This window comes from Oncorhynchus nerka, linkage group LG19, assembly GCF_034236695.1.
Source record: "Oncorhynchus nerka isolate Pitt River linkage group LG19, Oner_Uvic_2.0, whole genome shotgun sequence".
NCBI classification, from domain to species: domain Eukaryota; kingdom Metazoa; phylum Chordata; class Actinopteri; order Salmoniformes; family Salmonidae; genus Oncorhynchus; species Oncorhynchus nerka.
In genome coordinates this window covers 5,467,838-5,492,069 of record NC_088414.1, presented here as the reverse complement: position 1 = coordinate 5,492,069, position 24,232 = coordinate 5,467,838, and the positions used below count along the sequence as shown (strand labels likewise).

Here is a 24,232-nt window from a genome sequence, read left to right as displayed (position 1 = left end):
GGTCAGGGAGAGGTTGAATATGTCAGTGAAGTCTCACATCGGCTATGGAGTGTGTCCACACAGTCATCCAGAACAGCTGGTGCTCTCATTCATGGTTCAGTGAGGCTAGCCTCGAAGTGAGCATAGAAGGTATTTAGCTTGTCTGGTTGGCTCGTGTCATTGGACAGCTCGTGGCTGGGTTTCCCTTTGTAATCCGTGATAGTTTGCAAGCCCTGCCACATCCGACGAGCATTAGAGCCAGTGTAGTGGGATTCGATCTTGGTCCTGCATTGATGCTTTGCCTGTTTGATGGCTCGTTGGAGGGCTTAGCGGGATTTCTTATAAGCTTCCGGGTTAGTGTCCCGCTCCTTGAAAGCGGCAGCTCTAGCCTTTAGCTCAGTGCGGATGTTGCCTGTAATCCATGGCTTCTGGTTGGGATATGTACCTTAGGAGACCTGTGTCTCACATTGGCCCAATGAGGATTTAAAAGGAGATGTCACAAAATGAAGTCTACGGAAAGGACCTGCTTTGATTTGGCTATAATTCGGCTATGGAATTTAAATAAACAGACAATAAAAGAGGTGTCAAATTGTGCACCATTGTGACCGCAATCTTGTTACAAGAGTGTTGACAAAAACCTTCAGGCAGCAACACATTCACAAACCATTTCCTTCCGAGGCTGACGAGGAGAGAAGCTCAGGGTCTAGCCAACACAAATAACCCATGTTGAGGGACGTTGGTGGAGAGGATGACACCTTCCTTTTATCAGCAGGACCACTTAGTTTCCATCTACTGTCTGTGGTGCCTTTGGAGTCATATCTGGTGTTCTATTCTGCAGTGGAGCGACGCAAAGTGGCCAAGAATTCAATTATAGCTCACATTTTTTAAGAAAGTCGGTAGAATAAATAAATAAAAATAAGCCTGTAAGCCATGTAACTTTCAGTGTGTTAGTTTTGTAGAAATGGGGAAATAAAATAGCTTGCTGATGAGGTGTATGGCACTACAGACTGGTAAAAAGAAAAGAAAAAGAACTGCAGTCATAATTGTATTGCTTATAGATATTATCTTGCAACCACATACAAGTGGATAAAAAATATAATACATACATTTTTCGTTAAATTTAACAAAACTTTTTGTAATTTCATAATAAGTTAAACGGTCTTGTAGTGTTAACGTTACATTGAGGACTTCAAAGACCTGTTAAATCAACCCAGTTTGTACTTCAGAATGCTATTAATTGAATGGTCCTCTGATACATACTGTAAGTAGTTGGAGTTTTTACTGGTACATGCCAACAAAAATACATCGTGCCCATAGGCTCAAACCATATACTTAGATAGATGTCATATTATTGTATCCGCCCGCCCTATTGTGGCGTCTGTGACCTGCAGTTATGGAACGTTTTCAAACGAGTATAATTAATTGGCTGAACCCTCCTGGTGACCTGGATGGAATTGTGTGATCCTTCCTTAAACTATAGGAAGTCCCACCCAATTGACAAATAAAAAATTGTCAAAATTCGTCAATGGCGCCCGCCCGTGATTAAACGGCTTTTAGGTACTAGCCCTCTATCTATCTCTATGGTTCAAACATCAACGAGCCCAGGTCCCTTAAATCATTGACTGAAGAGAGTTGCGCTATAAAAGGAGAGGGGGAAGGAAATAAGACGACATCGGCATCCTGTCGACTGTTAGCTATGAGGGACTGATAAATTCAACAACTCTTTACTTTATAAAGTGTTTCCCACACAGTACATAACATGCTCTGGCTATACTCACCCTACTTTTAATCTAATTTCTATTTCAGCGAGACATCAGTGACCTTTGTCATGTAGCCGACTGCTCTTGCTAGCCAGTCCATTTATTCAGATAACACATTAAAATTAGCAAACCAGGAACTGAAGAACCCAGAAACCAACCCAACCACAACATGACCACAGTGTTCGTGTGAGGCGTCAGATGTCATTAGACAAGGTTTTCATTGATCAAGGTTTATTCGATAAAAACAATGTCGCAAGAACAAAAAAATAGCAACGGCAGCTATAGGAGAAAGGTTCTAAAAATCGACCCATTTTGTATCCGTTTGGCATAGGTGGATTTGTATTTTGTCAAACTTTCTTAATCGCGAACAATTATGGAAACAGTGTTTAAAAAATAAATAAAATGATTGCCGAATAAATTTGAAGGTACGTGATGTCATCACGTTATTATAAAGCTCCACTCCACATCTAATTCTAAACACCTACTGCTTGCTGGTTGGCTGAATGCAAGTTTCACCATCCAATTATTTCAGATCTAGGCTACAGGAGCGCAAGTTTCACGGTGGCACGGACTGTGCATTCTATCCATGCTGGCTTTCGCCGGTTACCTGAGACATGAAACAGACAGGTGGGAGGACATACAGGTTGTCAGCAATTTATTAATGCACAATTTGCCTAAATGGATAATGGAAACACTTCAATCACTTTGTTATTCTTCGCCAGGTTTGTGTGTGATGTCGTTACGTCCAGCTGTTTTTTTTAGCGACAAAATAGTTAAAAGGAAACGCCGCAGTATTTTCAATGCAAACTTTCTAAATGTCAACAATAAAATACTTTACAAGTTCATGGAAATGTAGCCACTGGTAAGACCCTGAACAAGAGTGTTGATCTATTTCACTGACATCAGCTGGGCAACCTTTCAACCACGAAGATATCAAATATCTTACTTTATTTGAATGTGACAATGTGAACAGAGGTGCAGTTTATTTATAGGCAAATTCAAAAAGAGAAAATACCAGTTCACCTGTGGAAAATGTGGACACATACAGTGGGGCAAAAAAGTATTTAGTCAGCCACCAATTGTGCAAGTTTAAAAAGATGAGAGAAGCCTGTAATTTTCATCATAGGTACACTTCAACTATGACAGACATAATGAGAAAAAAAATCCTGAAAATCACATTGTAGGATTTTTAATGAATTTATTTGCAAATTATGGTGGAAAATAAGTATTTGGTCAATAACAAAGTGTATCTCAATACTTTGTTATATACCCTTTGTTGACAATGACAGAGGTAAAATGTTTTCTGTAAGTCTTCACAAGGTTCACACACTGTTGCTGGTATTTTGGCCCATTCCTCCATGCAGATCTCCTCTAGAGCAGTGATGTTTTGGGGCTGTTGCTGGGAAACACAGACTTTCAACTCCCTCCAATGATTTTCTATGGGGTTGAGATCTGGAGACTGGCTAGGCCACTCCAGGACCTTGAAATGCTTCTTACGAAGCCACTCCTTCGTTGCCCGGGCGGTGTGTTTGGGATCATTGTCATGCTGAAAGACCCAGCCACGTTTAATCTTCAATGCCCTTGCTGATGGAAGGTTTTCACTCAAAATCTCACGATACATGGCCCCATTCATTCTTTCCTTTACACGGATCAGTCGTCCTGGTCCCTTTGCAGAAAAACAGCCCCAAAGCATGATGTTTCCACCCCCATGCTTCACAGTAGGTATGGTGTTCTTTGGATGAAACTCAGCATTCTTTGTCCTCCAAACACAACAAGTTGAGGTTTTACCAAAAAGTTATATTTTGGTTTCATCTGACCATATGACATTCTCCCAACCTTCTTCTGGATCATCCAAATGCTCTCTAGCAAACTTCAGACAGGCCTGGACATGTACTGGCTTAAGCAGGGGGACACGTCTGGCACTGCAGGATGAGTCCCTGGTGGCGTAGTGTGTTACTGATGGTAGGCTTTGTTACTTTGGTCCCAGCTCTCTGCAGGTCATTGACTAGGTCCCCCCGTGTGGTTCTGGGATTTTTGCTCACTGTTCTTGTGATCATTTTGACCCCACGGGGTGAGATCTTGCATGGAGCCCCAGATCGAGGGAGATTATCAGTGCACAATGCACAATTGGTGGCTGACTAAATACCTTTTTTGCCCCACTGTATATACACACTACCAGTCAAAGGTTTGGACACACCTACTCATTCAAGGGTTTTTCTTTATTTGTACTATTTTATACATTCTAGAATGATAGTTTTGATGTCTTCACTATGAAATAACACATATGGAATCATGTAGTAACAAACAAAAATGTTAAACAAATCAAAACACATTTTATATTTGAGATTCTTCAAAGTTGCCACACTTTGCCTTAATGACAGCTTTTCAGACCCTTGGCATTCTCTCAACCAGCTTCATGAGCTAGTCAGCTGGAATGCAATTCAATTAACAGGTGTACCTTTGAAGCGTGGAGGAGGAGGTGTAATGGTGCTTTGCTGGTGACCCTGTTGTGATTATTTTAGATTCAAGAAAAAAAACTTACTGTTCTGCCTGCGGCTATGGAACCCTGACCTGTTCACCGGACGTGCTACCTGTCCCAGACCTGCTGTTTTCAACTCTCTAGAGACAGCAGGAGCGGTACAGATACTCTTAATGATCGGCTATGAAAAGCCAACTGACATTTTCTCCTGAGGTACTGACTTGCTGCACCCTCGACAACTACTGTTATTATTTGACCATGCTGGTCATTTATGAACATTTGAACATCTTGGCCATGTTCTGTTATAATCTCCACCCGCCACAGCAAGAAGAGGACTGGCCACCCCTTATAGCCTGGTTCCTCTCTATGTTTTGGTCTTTCTAAGGAGTTTTTCCCTAGCCACCGTGCTTCTACACCTGCATTGCTTGCTGTTTGGGGTTTTAGGCTGGGTTTCTGTACAGCACTTTGATATATCAGCTGATGTAAGAAAAGCTATATAAATAGATTTGTTTTGATTAACCAGCTATCACAACGTTCTGCAGCGATACGCCTTCCCATCTGGTTTGCGCTTAGTGGGACTAGAATTTGTTTTTCAACAGGACAATGACCCAACACACCTCCAGGCTGTGTAAGGGCTATTTTGACCACTATTATTCTACAATGTAGAAAATAGTACAAATAAATAAAAAACCTTGAATGAGTAGGTGTGTCCAAACTTTTGACTGGTAACTAATATATATAAATATATTATCCTTGAATCCTTGCAATGACCAGTACCTATTCAATGAGTGTAGCTCATCTTAGCAGTGGCATGTCAGGCAACCTTATCAGACGCCTTTATGAGCAACAACAGAATGTTGTGAATTATTCACATGGAATCTTAGGATAAGGAGACTATTGGAATGTACCAAAAACACCACTCATAAGTTCTCTCACACTCACTTGAAGTCAGAAGTTCACATTCCAAACTAAGTGTGTCATTAAAACTCATTTTTCAACCCAAAAAAATAAAAAAAATGTCTTGTTAACAAACTATCGTTTTGGCAAGTCGGTTAGGACATCTACTTTATGTATGACACAAGTTATTTTTCTAACAATTATTTAGACAGATTTCACTTATAACTCACTGTATCATAATTCAAATGGGTCAGAAGATTACATACACTAAGTTGACTGTGCCTTTAAGCAGCTTGGACAAATTCCAGAAAATTATGTCATTGCTTTGGAAGCTTCTGATAGGCTAATTGACATCATTTGAGTCAATTAGAGGTGTACCTTCAAACTCAGTGCCTCTTTGCTTGACATCATGGGAAAATCAAAAGAAATCAGCCAAGACCTCAGAAAAAAAAATGGTAGACCTCCACAAGTCTGGTTCATCCTTGGGAGCAATTTCCAAATGGTGGTACCTGAATGTACCACGTTCAGCTGTACAAACAATAGAACGCAAGTATAAAACACCATGGTACCACGCAGCTGTCATACCGCTCAGGAAGGAGACGCGTTCTGTCTCCTAGAGATGAACGAAAAGTGCAAATCAATTCCAGAACAATGGCAAAGGACCTTGTGAAGATGCTGGAGGAAACGGGTACAAAAGTATCCATATCCACAGTAAAACGAGTCCTATATCGACATAACCTGAAAGGCCACTCAGCAAGGAAGAAGCCACTGCTCCAAAACCACCATAAAAAAGCCAGACTACGGTTTCCAACTGCACATGGGGACAAAGATTGTACTTTTTGGAGAAATGTCCTCTGGTCTGGTGAATCAATAATAGAACTGTTTGGCCATAATGACCATTGTTATGTTTGGAGGAAAAAGGGGGATGCTTGCAAGCCGAAGAACACCATCCCAACCATGAAGCACGGGGGTGGCAGCATCATGTTGTGGGTGTGCTTTGCTGCAGGAGGGTGCACTTCGCAAAATAGATGGCATCATGAGGTAGGGAAATTATGTGGATATATTGAAGCAACATCTCTTGACATCAGCCAGGAAGTTAAAGCTTGGTCGCAAATAAATGGGTGTTCCAAATGGACAATGACCCCAAGCATACTTCCAAAGTTGTGGCAAAATGGCTTTAGGACAACAAAGGCAAGGTATTGGAGTGGCCATCACAAAGCCCTGACCTCAATCCTATAGAAACTGTGTGGGTAGAACTGAAAAAGCAAGTGCAAGGAAGGAGGCCTACAAACCTGACCAGTTACACCAGTTCAGGAGGAATGGGCCAAAATTCACCCAACTTATTGTGGGATGCTTGTGGAAGGCTACCCAAAACGTTTGATCTAAGTTAAACAATTTAAAGCAATGCTACCAAATACTAATTGAGTGTATGTAAACTTCTGACCCACTGGGAATGTGATGAAAGAAATAAAAGCTGAAATAAATCTCTCTATACTATTATTCTGACATTTCACATTCTTAAAATAAAGTGGTGATCCTAACTGACCTAAGACAGGGACTTTTTACAAGGATTAAGTGTCAGGAATTGTGAAAAACTGAGTTTAAATGCATTTGGCTAAGGTGTATGTAAACTACAAACACACACACACACACACACACAGTTGTATACTTTCCAACCTCAAAACAATTGAAGATTGTACGCTTTCCCAATGCATGGGAACATACCTAGCTAATTTGATTTCACTGTGCTGGAGGAAAGAGATTTACTGTGTACGATACCAAATGTTTTTGGGGTAATTCCTCACGAAACCAGAACAAAAAGCTACCATGATTTTTGGGGGATTTTCATGAAATTTATTCTAAAACTATAATCGAGAAATCATTTATCAAAGTTGGCATTTTAGCCTTACCCAGGCAGGCCTCTTTTAAGACTCCATAATGTTTCATATGTGACACAAATGAAGCTTTCCCACTATCACAACGGGCCGTGTTTAGGAGTCCCATAGGCCGGCGCACAATTGGCCCAGCGTTGTCCGGGTCTGGCCGGCATTGTAAATAAGAATTTGTTCTTAACTGACTTGCCGAGTTAAATAAATGTTTTAAAAAATATCTTTAAAAAAAATACAGCTTGCTCTGAAATGTGTTTTGATATCAATAACAATTTTCTTAATTTAATGAATATAAAACAAATATAAAAATGTAATGGCCCATTTTAAACAGAGAAATTGGCATAGCGGGCAATATAACCAATCACAGCCCTCCTTTTACTTGTATCATTGAACATCCTGCAACTCTAAAAGCAGCAGCGATCCCACTCTGGGACTTTGATATGCCCAGGTAATAGGGTTAGGGTAATAGGCAAATCACAATTTTTATATTTTAATGTTTATATTTTTCAATATTCATAAATAATGTAAGAAATGATTGAATTCACTACTCTATTTACTACTCATATTACAGAGCAAGCAGTAAGTAAAGCTTCATATGACAAATGTTTGCTTTGTAGCACCTACAGATAAAACATCATGGAGTCTTGGAGGCCTGGGTAAGGCCAACTTGCCAGAAATAGGACAACTTTGATTAATTATTTCTCAATTATGCTTTTAGATGCTAAATGACAGTGTCTTCATAAAGTTTTCAGACCCCTTGACTTCAACATTTTGTTATGTTACAGCCTTTATAAAATTGATAAAAACAATATTTATCAAAATTACCAACAGAAATAACTTCCTTTACATAAGTATTCAGACCCTTTGCTATGAGACTCGAAATTAAGCTCAGGTGCATCCTGTTTCCATTGATCATCCTTGAGATGTTTCTACAACTTGATTGGAGTCCATCTGTGGTAAATTCAATTGATTGAACACAATATAAGGTCCCACAGTTGACAGTGCATGTCAAAGCAAACACCAAGCCATGAGGTCGAGGGAATTGTCCGTAGAGCTCCGAGACATGATTGTAATCGAGGCACAAATCTAGGGAAAGTTACAAAAACATTTCTGGTCCCCAAGAACAGTGGCCTCAATCATTCTTAAAAATGGAAGAAATTTGGAACCAACAAGCCTCATCCTAGCGCTAAACTGAGCAATCGGGGGAGAAGGGCCTTGGTCAGGGAGGTGACGAAGAACCCAATGGTCACTCTGACAGAGCCCAAGAGTTCCTCTGTGAAGATGGTAGAGTGGCCAGACAGAAGCCACTCCTCAGTAAAAAGCACATGACAGCCCACTTGGAGTTTGCCAAAAGGCACCTAAAAGGAAACAAGATTCTATGGTCTGATGAAACCAAGAAAGAACTCTTTGGCCTGAATGCCAAGTGTCAGGTCTGGAGGAAACCTGGCACCATCTCTATCATGCTGTGAGGATGTTTTTCCGCGGCAGGGACTGGGAGACTAGTCAGGATGAAGGCAAAGATGAACGGAGCAAAGCACAGAGAGATCCTTGATGAAAACCTGCTCCAGAGCGCTCAGGACCTCAGACTGCGGCAACGGTTCACCTTCCAACAGGACAATGACCCTAAGCACGCAGCAAAGACAACGCAGGAGTGGCTTTGGGACAAGTCTCTGAATGTCATTGGATGGCCCAGCCAGAGCCCAGACTTGAACCCGATCTAACATCTCTGGAGAGACCTGAAAATAGCTGTGCAGCAACGCTCCCCATCCAACCTGACAGAGCTTGAGAGGATCTGCAGAGAAGAATGGGAGAAACTCCCCAAATACAGGTGTGCCAAGCTTGTCGCGTCATACCCAAGAAGACTCGAGGCTGTAATCGCTGCCAAACGTACTTCAACTAAGTACTGAGTAAAGGTCTGAATACTTCTGTAAATGTGATCAGTTTTCATTTTTAATAAACTAGCAAAAATTTCTACAAACCCAGTTTTTGCATTGTAATTATGGAGTATTGTGTGTAGAAAAAAACAACTATTTAAATCAATTTTAGAATTAGGCTGTAACCAAAATGTGGAAAAAGTTAAGTGGTCTGAATACTTTCCGAAGGCACTGTATGTCAACAATCATTCCTCCAAAGGACCATTCTATGGAACACATGTCATGAAAATCCCCAAAATCAGTCTATTTTTTTGTCCTGGTTTCATGAGGAATCACCCTTTGAAGGTTTCAAAGTGTTTTTCATGGCATTGATGAAGGTTTAAACACATTCCATTTGAGTAAAGAGCCTCCCCTCCCCTCGTTGTGCTTTGAAACCAGTGAGGATTTGTGGAACAGTAAGGGGTGCCTTTACCGTAATGACAAAACTGTTAGCTTATCAGGTCAGCTCCCTGTGTTGTTCAGCCTATTTATGGATTGGTGTGCTACAGGGCAACTGACCTCACTATACACCCAGAGACCGGCCATGATGGCCAACCTTCAGTTTTGCAGAGTTTGGACACAACAGACTGCTAGACTGAGAAAAGAACAACAAAATGTAAATGGTGTAAAAGACTTCAATGCGATTGATTGGTCAATGCTTATTGACGTCTGTTACTATTGGTCAATGCTTATTGTATTGGCCAATTATGACAAACAGACTAACATGGCACTGATTATGGTGAAGTTCAAGATATCATCTGACAAACTTGTACATTATCTCTTTGGAATATATATATATCACAACAAAGCATCAGGCTAAAACACAAAACCTACCGTGACAGTTAAGCTGAACCCTCTATCAGGTAAAAGGCAAACTTGCCATTAAAGTCATTGCTCGGACAAAATGGGCAAACCAATTTTTAAAACGCAGTCCTGTTCTCTGCAGTATTCCAAATCCAAAAACCATTACCCACATTATTTTTCAGCTCGCTAAACATGTACTCCCCAACTTGAAGTGTAGTGTTGGAGGTGATCATGGTGTTATTATAGGCTACTGCAGACAGCACAGAGTTCACATAGGGCTGGGGTCAAGAGGTCAAAAGCCTTGAGTATACAGGAAGTCGCTGATCCAAGGGAATTTGAACGACAGATGGGGGCCTGGTCAACACATTGTCCAAGACCCAGGGCCTCGGTCTATCCAGAACATAGTCTTCCAGGGTTTCAGTCTAGCTGAGAAACCCCCAAGCCACGAGGGTTTCAGTCGGTCTAGCTGAGAAACCCCCAAGCCACGAGGGTTTCAGTCTAGCTGAGAAACCCCCAAGCCACGAGGGTTTCAGTCTAGCTGAGAAACCCCCAAGCCACGAGGGTTTCAGTCTAGCTGAGAAACCCCCAAGCCACGAGGGTTTCAGTCTAGCTGAGAAACCCCCAAGCCACGAGGGTTTCAGTCTAGCTGAGAAACCACATGTCCCAAGCCAAGAATTTGTGGAACACTGCATCGTACACATGGAACATACTGGATGGAGTTAAGTGATAGTTCTTAAAATTTACAACTCAGGGTCCCAGAAGTCTGATGTTGCTCTAAGGTTGTCCAGTGTTGTGATGACAGCCCTGGCTGGAAATGTGGTCTGGGCTGTGCGGGGCAGCGAGGTGTTCAGGCTTGAAGATGGGTCACGTCTCAAAGTACTTGTAGATGGCCGTGACGTAGGTCATCACACTCTGCCAGTCAGGCCTCTCTGTGTACACCATCTCTCCAATGTCCTGAGAGAGTGAGTCAGAGAGAGATGATATGGGTTGCAATACAAATGCGTAACACACTGCATAGTTTCTTTCGCTGCAAATTGTACGTGCAGAATATTCTCTGAGTAAGAGATGGTGAGGCCTAAGAGTAAGAAGTCACAATACCTTCCACCAGAGAAAGGTGGAGAGGTGTTCCTGCCTCTACTTAATATCTAAATGGTCAGAGAGCGTCTCTTTTGTTTTAATAGCAAACCTCCCCCCACATGGAATGTCTCTCTCATCCTCCTCGAATATCTGACTCATTTCATTCTACGCTTTTAGTGGTAGTCAAATATCCTTTCGTGCAAACGGTGGAGCCGCCTTGGGTTCCTTTTAGCTCGGACACCTACCAACGTGGACTTGATCCCGACACTTTCCGCGGCCTGGAAAGCCAGTGTGAAATTCTCCTTCTGAAAGAAAAGGGGGAAAATAAACGTTTTTTGATGAACGAACAACAACATGACACAACATTTCCAAACACTTGTAGGGGCGGATTCCTGGACACAGCTTAGGCCTAGCTATGGACCATTTTTATTTTTATTTTACCTTTATTTAACTAGGCAAGTCAGTTAAGAACAAATTCTTATTTTCAATGACGGCCTAGGAACAGTGGGTTAACTGCCTGTTCAGGGGCAGAACGACAGATTTGTACCTTGTCAGCTCGGGGATTTGAACTTGCAACCTTCCGGTTACTAGTCCAACGCTCTAACCACTAGGCTACCCTGCCACCCCGGCAGGCAAGCTCAATGGAGAATATGAATTGAAAATGCTTTTAAGTCCACGATTAGACTTAATCTGTGTCCAGAGACTCCACCATGACTGCCTTAGCTGACAGTGGGAGCCTCGATCTCACCTTGTCCTGGCTGGAGAGCTCCAGGTAGGGGATGTGGGCAGGCAGGTAGGTGTGGAGAACAGCACAGAAGGCCAGCCCGTCGTTCCAGCTGCTGCTGAAGTTGGTGATGTCAATGTTCTGCAGCGAAGGAGCACAACAGTAAGGAACAAAACCCCAGTCATCCTGATGTTTGACCATCCCAAACCACCAGCAACAACCGTAGATTACGCCGTGGTCTTTCAAGGGAAGTGGAAGAAGGAACATGTTTTAGCACACTAGTGGTTACTCACACTGCCTCGAGTGCATCGAGCGAGAGAGTTTGACTTCAACCTTCCGCCACCCTCTTCTGCATGCCCAATGAGCCCTGGTCAAAAGTAGTGCACGATATAAGGAATAGGGTGCCATTTGGGACGCAGGCCCTGTCTACAGCAAGGCAGCCCTCACATGTCTTCTAAGGGTCACAGGGAACCTTTGTCAGTTATCAGAGATGTTGCGTGTCAAGGGACATGGGGAGAAGAAAATGGTACAGATACCAGGGCGCCATTACACAAGGGACACCGCAGTGTGGAGCATGGAAGAGGAAGGGGGTGCCTGCTTACTCCGCCAAGAGGCGTCGCTGCTCTCTGTGGGACCCCAATTCACTGGCTCTCCGGGATCACAGCACCCATCTCATTGGTGTTAACCAGGACTACACATGCTGCAGACAAAGGCACTCTAGTCACTAACTATGGTGAGTCACGCTGGTTGCGTAGCTTTGCCAACTCGTCTTTTCCTCGGAACCTTCCACCCACACAAAAACCGGACAACTATTGAGAAAGGACTGTTAAACCGCTGACATACTTAGAAACAAGGAACATAAAAATGTTTAAGGCATGTATTCTCTATGCATCCCTTTTACCAGAGGAGTATATGAAGCAACGATGCATAGTAGAGTTCACGCGACAGGAGGATCCCAGCAGAGAGCATTAGAGTATAATCTGTGGAAAAACAGGGTTAGGAAAGGCTTGGCTGGTAGCAGTGTGTTTACAGTGAGTCAACTGGCACAAAGCACTCTGAGCAGAAACAGAGGGGTAATGAACACATTAACTATGGGCCTCATGAAAACAATGCCACATAGGCCTATATACCGTATATATAAAAGAGAACAAGCGAGAACACTGTTTGTGGAAAGAAAACGATTTAGAAGGGAGCCAGGGGACCAATAGAAAATACAAACTAGATAGGCTATTTAGCATTGTAGCAAAGGCCTTGTCGTTCCATTTCCCAGACTGAAGAGCTAAAAAGTCGTGGGCAACTCCGTAGGGCACCCACCAAAAAATAGGTTTATACAGTCGTGGGCAACTCCGTAGGGCACCCACCAAAAAATAGGTTTATACAGTCGTGGGCAACTCCGTAGGGCACCCACCAAAAAATAGGTTTATACAGTCGTGGGCAACTCCGTAGGGCACCCACCAAAAAATAGGTTTATACAGTCGTGGGCAACTCCGTAGGGCACCCACCAAAAATAGGTTTATACAGTCGTGGGCAACTCCGTAGGGCACCCACCAAAAATAGGTTTATACAGTCGTGGGCAACTCCGTAGGGCACCCAACAAAAAATAGGTTTATACAGTCGTGGGCAACTCCGTAGGGCACCCACCAAAAAATAGGTTTATACAGTCGTGGGCAACTCCGTAGGGCACCCACCAAAAAATAGGTTTATACAGTCGTGGGCAACTCCGTAGGGCACCCACCAAAAAATAGGTTTATACAGTCGTGCCCAAAAGTTTTGAGAATGACACAAATATTCATTTTCACAAAATCTGCTGCTTCAGTGTCTTGAGATATTTTTGTCAGATGTTACTATGGAATACTGAAGTATAATTACAAGCATTTCATAAAGTGTCAAAGGCGTTTATTGACAATTACATGAAGTTGATGCAAAGAGTCAATATTTGTAGTGTTGACCCTTATTTTTCAAGACCTCTGCAATCCGCCCTGGCATGCTGTCAATTAACTTCTGGGCCACATTCTGACCGATGGCAGCCCCATTCTTGCATAATCAATGCTTGGAGTTTGTCAGAATTTGTGGGTTTTTGTTTGTCCACCCGCCTCTTGAGGATTGACCACAAGTTCTCAATGGGATTAAGGTCTGGGGGGTTTCCTGGCCATGGACCCAAAATATCGATGTTTTGTTCCCCGAGTCACTTAGTTATCACGTTTGCCTTATGGCAAGGTGCTCTATCATGCTGGAAAAGGCATTGTTCATCACCAAACTGTTCCTGGATGGTTGGGAGAAGTTGCTCTCGGTTGATGTGTTGGTACCATTCTTTATTCATGGCTGGGTTCTCAGGCAAAATTGTGAGTGAGCCCACTCCCTTGACTGAGAAGCAACCACACACATGAATGGTCTCAGGATGCTTTACTGTTGGCATGACACAGGACTGATGGTAGCGCTCACCTTGTCTTTTCCAGACAAGCTTTTTTCCGGATGCCCCAAACAATCGGAAAGGGGATTCATCAGAGAGATCAACTTTACCCCAGTCCTCAGCAGTCCAATCCCTGTACCTTTTGCAGAATATCAGTTTGTCCCTGATGTTTTTCCTGTAGAGAAGTGGCTTTTTTACTGCCCCTCTTGACACCAGGCCATCCTCCAAAAGTCTTCGACTCACTGTGCGTGCAGATGTACTCACACCTGCCTGCTGCCATTCCTGAGCAAGCTCTGTACTGGTGGTGCCCCAATCCCACAGCTGAATCAACTTTAGTAGACGGTCCTGGTGCTTGCTGGACTTTCTTGGGTGCCCTTCTTGGGCGCCTCACAACAATTGAACCGCTCTCCTTGAAGATCCTGATGATCCGATAAATGGTTGATTTAGGTGCAATCTTACTGTCAGCTATATCCTTTCCTGTGAAGCCCTTTTTGTGCAAAGCAATGATGACGGCATGTGTTTCCTTGCAGGTAACCATGGTTGATAGAGGAAGAACAATGATTCCAAGCACCACCCTCCTTTTGAAGCTTCCAGTCTGTTATTCAAACTCAATCAGCATGACAGAGTGATCTCCAGCTTTGTCCTCGTCAACACTCACACCTGTGTTAACGAGAGAATCACTGACATGTCAAATGGTCCTTTTGTGGCAGGGCTGAAATGCAGCAGAATTTTTTTGGGGGATTGAGTTCATTTGCATGGCAAAGAGGGACTTTTTGCAATTGCAATTCATTTGATCACTCTTCATAACATTCTGGAGTATACGCAAATTGCCATCATACAAACTGAGGCAGCAGACTTCGTGAAAATTAATATTTGTGTCATTCTCAAAACTTTTGGCCACGACTGTCTCTGTTGTAGCACAAAATGCCCATTTGTACAAACGTGCCCCAGCCCGTGCCGTGGAGAGATTCAGAGAAAGGGAGAGGGCAGAGGAAGGGCCGGTACGTCTGTGAAGTCTGGCACACTTCCTGGAGAGGGTAAAGCCTAACTGCTACCATGGTAACTAGACAGGGCAGACCGTAATGCTTCCTGGTGGGTAAACATCTTAAAAGCCTGGAAGGAGTAAGAAGGGGCTCTGATTGGAAACGAACAGGAAGGAAAACAGTGTTTAACGTCTGTGTTTGCAGCTATTGGAGAAAGCGCATAAGGCAATGGCCCTATTGATTAAAACAGAGTAACGGTAATGATCTGATATTCTTTCCTGCATCTAAACCTGTTGAGAAATCAAAGCATTGTCCAATGGGATGGAATAAGTACGGTGCGCTAGTTGGGGTGTGCCTGTACCCTCGACCCATTCCCCACCCTGTTAGTTCGTACCTGGTATCCTTCAGTCTTCTTCTGGCACCACTTGAGCAGGGCGTTCCTCTTGGATCCCCCGTACTCCCTGGCCAGTGCAGACAGGGCGTCTTTTCTCCCCTCCCTATGGACACACACCAGAAATTAAAGACGGACACGGACAGAAAGAATGATCCTACACAAAGGGGTTGGTTTACAGACACAGAGTAAGCCTGATCTTGGACTAAAATACATTTTCTATGGAGATTCCCCCATTGAGCTTGATTTTTTGTTGTCCAGCACTGGGCTTTATCTGTGTCCAGGAAACAGTCTCATCGGGTCTCTTTCAGAAGATTATTATCTACAACACGTCAGGGGGGGGGGGACATTGAAAAACATTTGTCTTTTTGTCTGTCGTCCTATGTAACTATACTCTCCCAGCCCCCTGCATTCACCATCTAGCATGTCGAGATGGTGAACAATAGAATCCTTCCATGAGATTGAATCATTCAGAGAGAGGGGAATACACAGATGGAGCTCAGGAACGAGAGGGAGATAGTGAAAGGAGAAAATGTGTCCTTTCAGTCGAGCCCCTCAGCCATTCAGAGCAGTGTGTGTTGTCAGCGGTCAATATATTGTTATCAGGTTGCAGTCAATTAGATTTCCAGTCAACGCCTCCCGAATTACCTGGCATTTCCAGTTCGCCCCCTGCGTCCCTCTGTTAGACTGGACAATCAATCTGTCACTTTTCTCATCTACTTATTTGTTCATCTACAGGGCAGAGGAGCCCAGAGGGGACATGGGATACAGACACACACACACACAAACAGATAGTGACGTGCACGCCAAACAGATACTGACGCACACAGACGGAGAGCGAGAGAGAGCATACCGTAAGCGTCCCCTTGTGGAGGGGGGGACTGAGGCGGTGGGCGAGGAGGCTGCAGGGGAGGAGGTGTTCTCTAAGGAAGACATGTCTCTCTTCAGCTCCTCACTGCTCCTGCGAGACACTGGGGACACAGGTCACTGTCTTAGTAGTAGCTTACCACAGTGTCATCAGTACCACAATCACATGACTTTTAACTATCAAGCCGCAAATCAGGTCATGTGGAGCACAACAGGCACAGGTTTATGTCACAGCTTCTGGCACCGGTAACATATGGTGGCGTTAACACACACCTGAGAGGGACTTGGAGGAGGAGTCCATGTTGGGGACCCTCTGAAGGGCAGAGGGGGTGCGGGTCCCAGAGGAGGCCCGGAACAAGTGATCTGATGGATGGAGAACACACATCAGTCCCTATTACTCTAAAATTAACCCATAGGGGAACTAAGAGCCCGACCAGTAAAATAAGCTAACTTCAGAGCCCAAGTTACAACCTTCATTAATACCTGTTAATGCAAGCAGACTTTTTCCCCAAAATACAAAAGCAGTGAGCTTAGTGGAAAAACAGTGTGAGCTGAGCTAGCAGGGGTGGCTCTAAATTAGCGTGTGAACAGGGGGCTAAATCCACCGTGGCATACTCCCCTTCCTCCTGGTCCGCAGCACAAATGGCACCCTATTAAATGCACTACTTTTGACCAGGGCCTATAGGGCTCTAGTCATTAAAGTGGTGCACTATACAGGGAATAGGACTCCATTTTCCACAAGCCCTGTTGTCTGGGCCTGTGGCCTCCCCACTGAGGGCTGCCTGCTATATGAACCTCATTTTAAAATGAAAGAGTGTTAAGGGTCTGGGGCTGATGGGGGGGGCTTCTTCCATTATTACACCTGACACTCAAGATAGAGGTCCATCTCACAGTCCTGGTGGGTCGGAGTTATCCAATCCCCTACCCGTCTGCTACATACTGCCCTACCATTACAACCACCACTGTCCAAGCGATACCTCCTAGACGGCAGTCTTGTCTTGCGGGGTTCTTCGCCTGAGATGTCACGGCGCAGTGAGGAAACCTACTAAACTAGTTGAAGGCCCTGACTAAGTGGAGAAGAGCATCTACTAAATGACTAAAGTGTCATGTGATTGGCCGAAATCGTAGTCGTCTGTTCTTTCGACCAATCAAATTAGTCAAAATATTCCAATTCAAATGTTTTATTAAAAACACCCGGAGTTTTCATGAAATCAACTATATGCATTGAGCTTGTCTGATGCTTTAAGCACACTGTTTGAAGAAATAGAACACAAATGATTCAAGAGAGCCAGAGATCAAGATAACCAGAAGAAACACAATTACAAATGCACATGCTGGGTTTCGGTGATTCTGCCGTTACTCTCCTGAAGTTGCCGGTAATAGGCTACAGGAGTCAGAAACCTTTCATGTGGAATGCCAATTTATCTTACCATTTCTAAAAAAAATAATTGTGGAACAGTTTCATTTCATTTATAATAATGTCTTCATATCGCAAAATCATTGTCATGTGGTTAATCAGAACTCTATCCAAATCTATATTAAAATGATAAACCTAAAAAGTAACTTCTATTGCCAACTATGTAAAAAATGCCTACGTAAAGCCAACAAATAAAAACATTGCAGCCACAGGTAGAAAATATCCTGATAAAAATGAACATCCTACAAATCACATTGGCTACACATGGCCTGTCTACAACGAACTTGAAACATTGTATCACCTATTAACTTGGGTCAGGCCTGAAGCTGATTCCAGCAATCTTGCAACATTGTATAAAATATTCTGGGCCTCAGAGTTTCCTGCACAGACACAGCTGTAGTCTATTTGTGCTGTAGGCTATTCAGGTAGGCCTATTTTCAAAAGTTGACACACCTACTCATTTAAGGGTTTTTATTTATTTAGACAATTTTCTACATTGTAGAATACCAGTGAGGGCATCAAAACTATGAAATAACACATATGGAATCATGTAGACAGCTTTGCACACTCCTGGCATTCTCTCAACCAGATTCATGAGGTAGTCACCTGGAATGCATTTCAATTAACAGGTGTGCCTTGTTAAAAGTTAATTTGTGGAATTTCTTCCTTCTTAATGCGTTTGAGCCAATCAGTTGTGTTGTGACAAGGTAGGGGTGGTATACAGAAGACAGGTAAAAGACCAAGTCCATATTATGGCAAGAACAGCTCAAATAAGCAAAGAGAAATGACAGTCCATCATTACTTTAAGACATGAAGGTCAGTCAATGCGGAAAATGTCAAGAACTTTGAAAGTTTCTTCAAGTGCAGTCGTAAAAACCATCAAGGGCTATGATGAAACTGGCTCTCATGAGGACCGCCACAGGAATGGAAGACCCAGAGAAACCTCTGCTGCAGAGGATAAGTTCATTGGAGTTACCAGCCTCAGATTTTAGCCCAGATAAATGCTTCAGAGTTCAAGTAACAGACACCTCTCAACATCAACTGTTCAGAGGAGACTGTGTGAATCAGGCCTTCATGGTGAAATTACTGCAAAGAAACCACTACTAAAGGACATCAATAAGAAGAAGAGACTTGCTCGGGCCAAGAAACACGAGCAATGAACATTAGAACGGTGGAAATCTGTCCTTTGGTCTGATGAGTTCAAATGAGAGATTTTTGGTTCCAACCACCGTGTCTTTGTGAGATAGAGAGTAGGTGAACGGATGATCTCTGTGTGGTTCCCACCGTGAAGCATGGCGGAGGTGGTGTGATCCACCGTGAAGCATGGCGGAGGTGGTGTGATCCACCGTGAAGCATGGCGGAGGTGGTGTGATCCACCGTGAAGCATGGCGGAGGTGGTGTGATGGTGCGTTGCTAGTGACACTGTCTGACTTATTTAGAATTCAAAAAGGCACATTTAACCAGCATCGCTACCACAGCATTTTGCAGCGATACACCATCCCATCTGGTTTGCGCTTAGTCCCACTATCTTTTGTTTTTCAACAGGACAATGACCCAAAACACACATCCAGGCTGTGTAAGGACTATTTGACCAAGGAGAGTGATGGAGTGCTGCATCAGATGACTTGGCCTCCACAATCACCCGACCTTAACCCAATTGAGATGGTTTGGGATGAGTTGGACAGCACAGTGAAGGAAAAGCAGCCAACAAGTGCTCAGCATATGTGGGAACTTCTTCAAGACTGTTGGAAAAGCATTCCTCATGAAGCTGGTTGAGAGAATGCCAAGAGTGTGCAAAGCTGTCATTAAGGCAAAGGGTGGCTACTTTGAAGAATCTCAAATATATTTTGATTTGTTTAACACTTTTTTGGTTACTACATGATTCCATGTGTGTTATTTCATAGTTTTGATGTCTTCACTATTGTTCTACAATGTAGAAAATAGTACAAATAAAGAAACACCCTTGAAATTAGTAGGTGTACAAACTTTTGACTGGTACTATATATTTTCTACTGCTCGACCAAAAGCCTACTGATCAAACAAACAACCAGTCGACTAATTGGAGTCATAACGGTTGTCCAAAAGAATATGGTTGATATGAATGAAGACTGTTGTACCCACCTGGCATATTGAGGTCTGTGTAGCTGGACCTTTTATCCACCATGGAGGACAGGGGTTTGGGGGTTGACGCAGTGTGCCTCTTTAACATAGCAACAGAGGAGAATTAGACACACACACACACACACACAAATATTCTTTATTAATGAGGACAGGATAGCTGTACTACTCATAAAGTACTGATCTTCCTAATAGTTTAGTCGCACCAAAGAAAAGTGATAGATAAAAAAAAACAGAGTACAGTTGTGGTTGGAAGCCCAAGGGCTTATATGAAAACCACACCAAAGTGTAAAAACAAATTGAAAAAGGGGGAAAAAGTCAACAAAACCTACTAATCATAAATGAATTGATCAGTGAACTTTGGGGTTGGTTAATTAAGGTGTAGTGTACCATCATTATGTAATAATGTTGGTGCCGGGTTTGAGCCACAGAGCAAAAATGCTCGCCTGAGTGGCATCCATGTTGTTTGTGTTGTCATGCCAACTCCTCGTCACGCCAAAACATGGTTGGCTTTGCAATGACAGCGATGGAGTTGGCAAGACAACGGCTAAACAGATGGGACTAGGCTAGGATAACTCATGGTGTAGTGGAAGAGGACGTGGGTCAGAGTGCTTCTACTTCCAGAGCGACTTGAGCCCGTTTCCCTCTATTTCAGGTGAGTTCAACTCATTTTGCCCTGGGGGCCACAGTTGGTCTTCAACGAGGTCCGGACTTTGGTTAGATTAGGTCCGGACTTTGGTTAGATTAATTCACCGTCAGAATTTGCAAAAAAAAAAGGTGTATCCTCTATCCATCGTTTTTGGAATTTTCGATGCCCTCTGACTGTCTAGCTTTCATTTCGGTGATTATTAGCGAGCTGGACAGTCAAGAAACTGTAGGATTTTTTACTCAAAACTAGTCGTGGGCCAGATGTTTGACACCCCTGCACTGCTTTGTCCTCTCTGACTCACTGCACTAGTCGTTCTATTCCAGTAGGCCTGCAATTACTGACTTGGCACAAATAATCAAACCCAGTAGCATTGCAGTTCTTGACACACTCAAACTGGTGTGCCCGTCACCTACTTCCTTACCCCATCCAAAAAGGTGCAAATCTTTTGTCTTGCCCATTCACCCTTCATCTGAATCCATGTCTCAAGGCTTAAAGATCCTTCTTTAACCGTCTCCTCCCCTTCATCTACACTGATTGAAGTGGATTTAACAAGTGACATCAAGAAGGGCTCATAGACTGACCAGGTGAAAGGGCAGGTGTTCCTAGGGCTGTGGGGGTCATGACAGCCGGTGATTGTCATGCAAATAACTTCCGATTAGCATAAACATGTTTAGCATCTCCTGGCTTCCAACGCTCAGCCTACAAGCCACTGCTGTGGACCTTTGGAACATCTACATTTTAAAGAAGTATAATAAATCCATTTATACTGAACAAAAATATAAATGCAACATGTAAAGTGTTGGTCCCATGTTTCATGAGCTGAAATAAAAGATAATTTGTGCACAAATTTGTTTTACATGCCTGTTAGTGAACATTTCTCTCTCCACCTGACAGGTGTGGCATATCAAGAAGCTCACGATTGAACAGCATGATCACTACACAGGGGATAATAAAAGGCCACTCTAAACTGTGCAGTTGTGTCACACAACACAATGCCACAGATGTCTGAAGTTTTTAGGGAGCGTGCAATTGCATGCTCCCTGACTGCAGAAATGCCAGAGAATTTAATGTTAATTTCTCTCCATAAGACGCCTTCAATGTCGTTATAGAGAATTTGGCAACCGGCCTCACAAACGCAAACCATGCCAGCCCAGGACTTCCACGTCTGGCTTCTTCACCTGTGGTATAGTCTGAGACCAGCCACCTGGACAGCTGATGTCCTTTATTTAACTAGGCAAGTCGGTTAAGAACAAATTCTTATTTACAATGACAGCCTACCCCGGCCAAACCCAGACTGTGCCAATTGTGCACAGCCCTACAGGACTCCCAATCACGGCCGGATGTGATGCAGCCTGGATTCGAACCAGGGACTGCAGTGACGCCTCTTGCACTGAGATGCAGTGCCTTAGACCGCTGCGCCACTCAGGAGCCTGATGAAACTGAGGAGTATTTCTGTCTAACAAAGCCCTTTTGTGGGGAGAAACTAATTCTGATTGGCTGGACCTGGCTCCCCAGTGAGTGGGCCTGTCATGTGAAATCCATAGATTAGGGCCTAATGAATTTATTTCCATTGACTGATTTCATTATATAAACTGTAACTCAGTAAGATAGATGAAATTGTTTGCTGAGCTTATATTTTTGTTCAGTATAATATAGTCTACACAATCAAAATAAATCCATTATTTATTTTAGGCAGGTCTAAAAAAAAAAACTTATGATGTGAAGAAAATGTAGCCTATTTCAGAAGAACAGAATAGCATATTCTGAGTCGCCCTCATGTCCGGTCCTGATCTGGCTATGACATATGTCGGTGGGCTACACTAGTTCACTAGGCAGGTGAGATTTGAGTCGTCTTATGTCCGGTCCTGATCTGGCTATGACATATGTCGGTGGGCTACACTAGTTCACTAGGCAGGTGAGATTTGAGTCATGTCCGGTCCTGATCTGGCTATGACATATGTCGGTGGGCTACACTAGTTCACTAGGCAGGTGAGATTTGAGTCGTCTTATGTCCGGTCCTGATCTGGCTATGACATATGTCGGTGGGCTACACTAGTTCACTAGGCAGGTGAGATTTGAGTCGTCTTATGTCCGGTCCTGATCTGGCTATGACATATGTCGGTGGGCTACACTAGTTCACTAGGCAGGTGAGATTTGAGTCGTCTTATGTCCGGTCCTGATCTGGCTATGACATATGTCGGTGGGCTACACTAGTTCACCAGGCAGGTGAGATTTGCTTATAAGTCCTATGGCATTATTTTATAGTAATATTACAATTGAACTGAATAAAAAAATGATATTTTTCCCCAAACGATTTCCGAGGGAGTGCAAATGGTATTCTGTGTTGAGTGGTTAAAGAAACATGTCCTCCTATATGATTCATTGAGTTATTCATGCAACTTCAGTTGTGATAAAAACGTTAGGCTATATGTTTTGATCTCTAATACATTCGAAGGTTGCATAAGGCTACTCTCAGAGCAAAGCACTCTGCTGTTTCTTGTGCAGGCGGCACACACTTAATCAGTCTCTCATTCAAAATTTGACAAGCACTTGATAATATTCTCACCCATCAGACTTTCCTCAATTTAATCTGTTCTTTACATTATTTTAGAACCTCCCACTTAACTAGGCGCTGTAGTCTATGGGCTCTCCAACCATGTTCCAGGGGTCCTAGGCCCTTACATTTGGAGTTATTTGGCCACTTTAGTTGCGATAGAAACCTTAGCAAAACATATATGCTACATGATGCATGAAACTATGATTAAAAAAAGGTCGCAAAAAAATGCATGCGCTGTCTCTTGCCTGATTGTACACTCTGGGCATTATTCACAAGTGATAATATTCTCACTCATCACACTATTCTCAATTTAATCTTGTCTTTACAAATACTAAATAATACACTACACGGCCAAAGGTATGTGGACAGCTGCTCATCAAACATCCCGTTCCAAAATAATGGGCATGAATATGGAATTGGTCCCCTCTTTGCTGCAATAACAACTTCCACTCTTCTGGGAAGGCTTTCCACTAGATGTTGGACCATTGCTGCAGGGACTTGCTTCCATTCAGCCACAAAAGCATTAATGAGGTCAGGCATGGATGTTGGTCTATTAGGCCTGGCTCGCAGTCGGCATTCCAATTCATCCCAAAGGGCATTTGGTATTTTATTATGATCCTCATTGCCTGTTGTAAAAGCAGCAGCTACTCTTCCTGGGGTTGAGGTCAGGGCTCTTTGCAGGCCAGTCAAGCTCTTCCAGACCGATCGACAAATAATTTCTGTATGAACCTCGCTTTATGCACTGGGCCATTGTTATGCTGAAACAGGAAAGGTCCTTCCCAAAACTGTTGCCACAAAGTTGGAAGCACAGAATCGTCTAGAATGTCATTGTATGCTGCAGCGTTAAGATTTCCCTTCACTGGAACTAAGGAGCCAAGCCCAAACCATGAAAAACAGCCCCAGACCATTATTCATCCTACACCAAACTTTACAGTCGGCACTATGCATTCAGGCAGGTCGTGTTCTCCTGGCATCCTCCAAACCTAGATTCATCCATCGGACTGCCAGATGGTGAAGTGTGATTCATCACTCCAGAGAACGTGTTTCCACTGCTACAGAGGTCCAATGGTGGCGAGCTTTACACCACTCCAGAGAACGTGTTTCCACTGCTACAGAGGTCCAATGGTGGCGAGCTTTACACCACTCCAGAGAATGTGTTTCCACTGCTCCAGAGGTCCAATGGTGGCGAGCTTTACACCACTCCAGAGAATGTGTTTCCACTGCTACAGAGGTCCAATGGTGGTGAGCTTTACACCACTCCAGAGAATGTGTTTCCACTGCTACAGAGGTCCAATGGTGGTGAGCTTTACACCACTCC

The 24,232-nt window shown here is 43.4% G+C and overlaps 1 protein-coding gene across 3 annotated transcripts in view; it reads right to left on the bottom strand.

Moving 5' to 3' along the window:
- Positions 1–2,379: 2,379 nt before the first annotated feature.
- LOC115125737 (cytospin-A-like) overlaps positions 2,380–24,232 on the bottom strand; it is a 38,829-nt gene continuing 16,976 nt past the window's right edge. For all 3 annotated transcript variants that reach the window (XM_029655299.2, XM_029655298.2, XM_029655297.2), the window contains exons 9-15: positions 19,712–19,790; positions 16,447–16,536; positions 16,160–16,277; positions 15,310–15,412; positions 11,547–11,663; positions 11,044–11,103; positions 2,380–10,675 (exon numbers count right to left, since the gene is read on the bottom strand). In XM_029655299.2, coding sequence (XP_029511159.1) covers positions 10,586–10,675; positions 11,044–11,103; positions 11,547–11,663; positions 15,310–15,412; positions 16,160–16,277; positions 16,447–16,536; positions 19,712–19,790 — 657 coding nt within the window. In that variant the 3' untranslated portion in view covers positions 2,380–10,585. The remainder of the gene's footprint in view (positions 10,676–11,043; positions 11,104–11,546; positions 11,664–15,309; positions 15,413–16,159; positions 16,278–16,446; positions 16,537–19,711; positions 19,791–24,232) is intronic.